Source organism: Saimiri boliviensis, chromosome X (assembly GCF_048565385.1).
Source record: "Saimiri boliviensis isolate mSaiBol1 chromosome X, mSaiBol1.pri, whole genome shotgun sequence".
Classification (NCBI taxonomy): domain Eukaryota; kingdom Metazoa; phylum Chordata; class Mammalia; order Primates; family Cebidae; genus Saimiri; species Saimiri boliviensis.
Genome location: NC_133470.1, coordinates 53,025,570 through 53,031,423, shown reverse-complemented (window position 1 = coordinate 53,031,423; position 5,854 = coordinate 53,025,570). Strand labels below are relative to the sequence as shown.

Here is a 5,854-nt window from a genome sequence, read left to right as displayed (position 1 = left end):
TATAAAAGATTTTGGATTAAGATGGTGGACTGTGAATTTTACACAGGCTTTTTATTCTCATCTTAAATATCTTAAACTGAAAGAAAATAATTTGTATGCACAAACTCTGTGTGTGCGTGTGTCTTACTTTTTTTTTTTTTTTTTTTAAGTGAGGAATTCCTGGAAGATAGAAAGCAGATGGAGCCACTGTGTAGGAGGCTGGCGGGCAGCAGACCGCCAGAAAGGAGGAGGAGGGGAGTCGGCCTGTCTGGCTAGGGTTTGAGGAAAACGGTCGAGGGGCGGAGGAGGAAATGAGAGAGCGCGTGTGTCAATACAAACTGAACGCGGGCACGCGCGCTGACCAGCCAGGCTGCAGCCCGCGGAGCGGAAGGCGGGATGGCCGGGGGTGGAGCCGAGGAGCAGGCGGGCTCGGAGGGGGCGGGTTCCCAGGGCGGCAAAAACCCGGTCGCCAGAGTGAAGCCAAGCCAAGCCAACTAGCGCAGCGAAGCCCAGGCCGCGCTGACTCCTCAGAGACGTGCCGCCGCCTCCGCCTTTGCCGCTTCAGCCATCCCTTTTACGCCTTGTCTGTCTTCCCCGTCGTCTCCTCTGTCGCCCTGCCGCAGCCGCACCAGCATCGACAACAGCTAAGTGGCCGATTCCGGGACTTGGTGTCGGGGTTGGGGAGGGCGCAAGGCACGAACAGCACTCGCGAGCCCGCCATCTCTTGCAGCAGCCGCCACTGCTGCAGTAACCCTTCTAAGGGCGAGAGAGGAAAGCGCTGTGGAGAGGCACACGCTGTCCCAGTGCTCACGGTTAGAGTTCGAGCGTTTCTGCCAAAACCTTGTTGAGAGCCGTGCACTTGGAGAAGGGAGCACAGACCAGGTCTTTGAGATCGCGAAAAAATACATATCACATTGCATACTGTTGACTTTTTGTCAGTTTAATCGACCAGGGCAGCAGCTTTCTCCAAGCCCTCTTAATCCCTGAGCTATGTCTCCTCCGACTGTGCCTCCGATAGGGGTAGATGGTGTGTCTGCATACCTGATGAAGAAAAGGCACACCCACAGGAAGCAACGGCGCAAGCCCACTTTCCTCACTCGTAGGAACATCGTGGGCTGCCGCATTCAACACGGCTGGAAGGAAGGCAACGAGCCAGTGGAGCAGTGGAAGGGCACTGTGCTCGAGCAGGTTTCCGTGAAGCCCACTCTCTATATCATTAAATACGATGGCAAAGATAGTGTGTATGGACTAGAACTGCACCGCGATAAGAGAGTTTTAGCGCTAGAGATACTTCCTGAGAGAGTGCCAACTCCTCGAATCGATTCACGACTGGCAGATTCCCTGATTGGCAAGGCCGTGGGGCATGTGTTTGAAGGTGAGCATGGTACAAAGGATGAATGGAAGGGTATGGTCCTGGCGCGAGCTCCTGTGATGGATACTTGGTTTTACATCACCTACGAGAAAGATCCTGTTCTCTATATGTACACGCTGCTTGATGACTACAAAGATGGTGACCTACGCATCATTCCAGATTCCAACTACTATTTCCCTACAGCAGAACGGGAGCCTGGAGAGGTGCTCGACAGTCTCGTGGGCAAGCAGGTGGAGCATGCCAAAGATGACGGGTCCAAGAGAACTGGCATTTTTATACATCAAGTGGTGGCAAAGCCATCTGTCTACTTCATTAAGTTTGATGATGATATTCACATTTATGTCTATGGTTTGGTGAAAACTCCCTAAATTCTTTGTGCTCTTTACAGAAGTTGTGGAACTTTTATACGTAAATTATTTTGTGTCCTCATAATTGTGAACGTAGAGAACAGGTTAGGTGTCAGAAATTTAGGAAAGTGGAACATTTTATTGTGCCTCCAAATCTTACGTTGACTAGTTTCACAATTTTGCCTCAAGTGTACTTTGGTACTTTTGATATTGCCTAGTTCTGTAATTTAACATTTAATTTGGGTGCCAACAGAAAATTGAAAAGTGTTTGCAACCATTGAAACAATGCAAAAATCGATTAAGAAAAATTAATGGTGTAAACCCACGCCCTGTCCTTCCCACTTCCTTTCTTTACTTTGTTTCTTCCCAGGTAACAAGTGTTGAGGACGTGACATTTTTTTCATCCTTCTACCTGTTTTCCCCATCTTCTTACAGAAAGTATGTTCTAATAGTTTCTGTAAAATGGCAAGCCACATGCTTTTCTCTCTTGACATGTAGATGATATCTCTTCTGATCAGTAGCTTCAGTCTTTCCTGCTCCTCTGGCTCTCTCTGGCCCTTACTCTCACTCTCTTGCACTCTTGCTCTCCCCTCATGCCCTTCCTTTAACAGCTGAATACACAGTACATGTTGATATGCCAAAGGGGCATTCAAGCACTTCATTATTGATCGTCTTTTATTTCCTTTTTTTTCAAAATAACGCTGCTGTAATACGTACTGGTGCTTTTATTTCTATAGGTTGGGTTCCCAGAAATGCTATGTAGGCGTATGTTTCAGAAATGTTACAAGATTACTATCCAAAATGAAAGTGCTCATTCCAGCATCTTCTCCAGCACTCTTCAATGCTTGGAAATATGAAAAGCTAAAAATTACATTGTATTGCTTGTTACTTTAATTGCCTTTTATCTGACTTCAAAGAGGTTTGTTGTTGTTGTTGTTGTCCTTGTTTCTATTTGGATTTTTCTCTGATTCAGCTGTTCTTATCCTTTGCTCATGTATCTATCGATGTTTTTCATTATATTTGTAGGAATTCTTACTACACAGTGCATATTAATCATTTATAGCTCTAATGTTTTATGATTTTTTTCATCTTATTGTTAATCTTGACTTTATTGATGATATCTTTTCCTTTATAATTTTAAAACTTTTTAGGTGGACCACTATCCCTCTTATAGATTTTTGTTTCCTTTCTTTATCACATGGATGCCCCCACCTAAAGTCATCCAAATATTCAGCTACATTTTCTTCTAATAACTTTATTGTTTTTAACGTTTAAATGTTTGATCCATCTGAAATTTATTTTTGTATATGGTGTAAGATGGGGATCCAGCTATAACATTTTGTTGACATTGGATACCTGATTGTGACATTTATTTAAAATATTACTCATTTTCAAATTTCTGGGCCAATGTCATGATTTATTTATAGTGGCTTCACCGTAGGTTTTAGAATCTGGTGAAGCAAGTCCCACTTAATTAGTTTTGTTTTTTTCTTTTATATAGTCTGTCCTAGACATTCATTCTTTCACGTGAAAAAATGAAATGCAGGATTTTAATATAATTCCAATTATGATGGCTGACGTCACAATTAGAATTATATTATATTAAAATCTCGCATTTTTGTTTAGAGAATTCTTTAATAATATTAAACTTTAGCACTTAAGAGTTTTAGTACATCAAATCTTTTGGTCTTGTTATTGTAATACTCTTCACGTAAGTCCACCATAACTAATGGAATTTATTTCTAAGTATTTTTACAGTTTGATTTCGTATTTTGACATTGTGAATGGATTATTTTTTCTCCTAATTTGTAACTTGCTATTTTTGGCAATATAGACAGCCTATAGATTTTGTATTTTTATCTTCTATCTAATAAGCTTAATTAATTATTGGAATTACAGTGGATTTTTAAGAATATATATTTTGGGTTTTCTAGATATGAAATTGCTTCACCTGCAAATATAGATCATTTTATTTCCTCTAATGTTTATTCTGATTACTATTACATTAGCTGGACTTTCCAAAGCAATGTTGAATAGTGATGATGACAGACATGACTGTCTTGTTCTTAATTTTCATGGAAATGTAAGAATGCAAAATATTAATAGAGAATAGCATTCCCTATTAGTATGACATTTACTTTTGATTATTAGTAGATAGTCATTAACATGTTTAAGAGTTTCTGCTATTCCTGTTTTACACTGTTATTACTAGAAGTGGCTCCTGGATTTTATAAAATGTCTTTTCAGCATCTATTGATAAAATTGTGTGATTTTTGTTTTCTCTTTAATTTGTTGATGTAATGAATTAGAATGGTAGGTATTCGATGTGGAGCCAAACTTGTATTTCTGGAATAAATACTACTTGGTCATGCTGAAATAATCATTTGCTACATTACTGGATTTTATTTACCAGAATTTGATATAGAATTATTACATTTGCATTCCAAAGTAAAATTGTATTTTGTCTTTCTTATACTATCTTTATCAAGTTTTGTTACTGAAAGATTGTGCTAGCTTTAAAAAATACAAATTTGTGAGTTTTCAATTTTTTTTTTCCTGTGGTGTGGCATAGTTTAAATAGCATTAGGATTATTTGTTTGTTAAAAGTTAGCTACGACAAAAATGTAAAACAGTCTAATCCTGATGACACTTTTGATGGTAGATTTTTAATCAGCTTTGTGATTTCTTCAATAGTTATTGGTTTATTCAAGCTTTTTATTAAAAAGGTATATACATTCTCTGTGACATACAAAGTTAAAAGTTTTCTCTCTCATTGCTGATTGTACTGGTTGTTGCTTGTTGATTGTACTATTCAGATGCTTTATGCTTTTGTATACTTTATATTACCTAGACCTGTCTAATTCTGAAAACAATGTAATAAAATCATCAGCTATAGTGATGTTTTCCATTATCTTTGTATTTTATTTATCTTTCAAAATTAAATCAAAGTATAGGAAACCATGAAAGCTATGACAAACATTTGCTCATCTCCACCCAAAATTAGCAAGTATCAACATTTTGGCCTATTTGATTTACACATAGATTTATATTATTAAACAATCAGAACATTACAAATAATAAATCTCTTCCCAGTACCATCCCACTTCCATTCTTTGAACAGGCAAACACTGTAATTAATTTGATATGATTATTGCCCATATTTTATATATGTATATATTATATATTTACTATAAATGTCATCATAACTGATAATAGTATTGATTTTTAAGTGGTTTTTAAAATTCTCCTGTGAATGATGAACTTTAAACCATGTGGAGATTATTTTGTGTTTTGTTGTAAGTATCTTTTTCCAGTTGGAAAATAGATTATAACAACACAACCAATAAGACTGACCTTAGAATGCTAGTTACTGTTTAGGCACTTTACCATTCTATACTCAGAGAGTCTTGGCCATAACTGAGACCCTGAGATTTTAATTAAAATAAAAATGACACAAATCTCAGTTCTCAAAGAGCTTGATTCCTGGTTATGGGAGGCATATACCCACCACCCATCCCTAACGTTTAGGCCAGACATAGGCCTTATGCTGTCTTACGGTGATTTTGGTGTTATCTCACATTCTGACACTCAGAGGGAGGCTAGCCCTAATCCTGCCATAGTTTCAAGTGTTTGGGGCATAGCAGGAGATCAAACAAAAATCTTCCTTTCTTAGACAATGATAACAAAAACATAGATAAATATTATTGCTTCCTAGTTCCTGTTCTCACACTAGACCCTAAGTCCTAAACCATGCATTATATTGTTCCCATGGTGACAGGGCTTGGAGATAGAACAGTGAACTATCTAGACGAAATCACTGCTGCCTTAGAGCAGACATCCTAAAGGAGAAAGGAAGACAGCCATCACCATTCTTACATCCCTGACCCTTAGGTTTTATATTGTCTCATAGTAATTGGATGTCCCACAACGTGTCATTCAAAGCAAGATTTGACCCTAGAGATTACGGATGCTAAAGTGAGCTAGATGAAATCAAAATGAACATTCAAGCCTTCGTAGCTTCAGAATTCCACTGTATGTTCTGAAATGATATGGCAAAAATGTCAGAGACTAGAGCAAAGAATCCTGGCTGGAAGATTACAGGGGTAATTCAGACAGAAATTTTTAAGCTAATAATTTTAGAAATGAATGTTAAGGT

General features: G+C 38.2%; 1 protein-coding gene across 1 annotated transcript; it reads left to right on the top strand.

The window, feature by feature from the left end:
* Window positions 1–394: 394 nt before the first annotated feature.
* Window positions 395–4,604, top strand: SPIN4 (spindlin family member 4). Its single transcript, XM_003940958.4, has one exon. The coding sequence runs from the start codon at window positions 970–972 to the stop codon at window positions 1,717–1,719; it is 750 nt and encodes a 249-aa protein (XP_003941007.1). The 5' UTR covers window positions 395–969; the 3' UTR covers window positions 1,720–4,604.
* The last annotated feature ends 1,250 nt before the right edge of the window (window positions 4,605–5,854 follow it).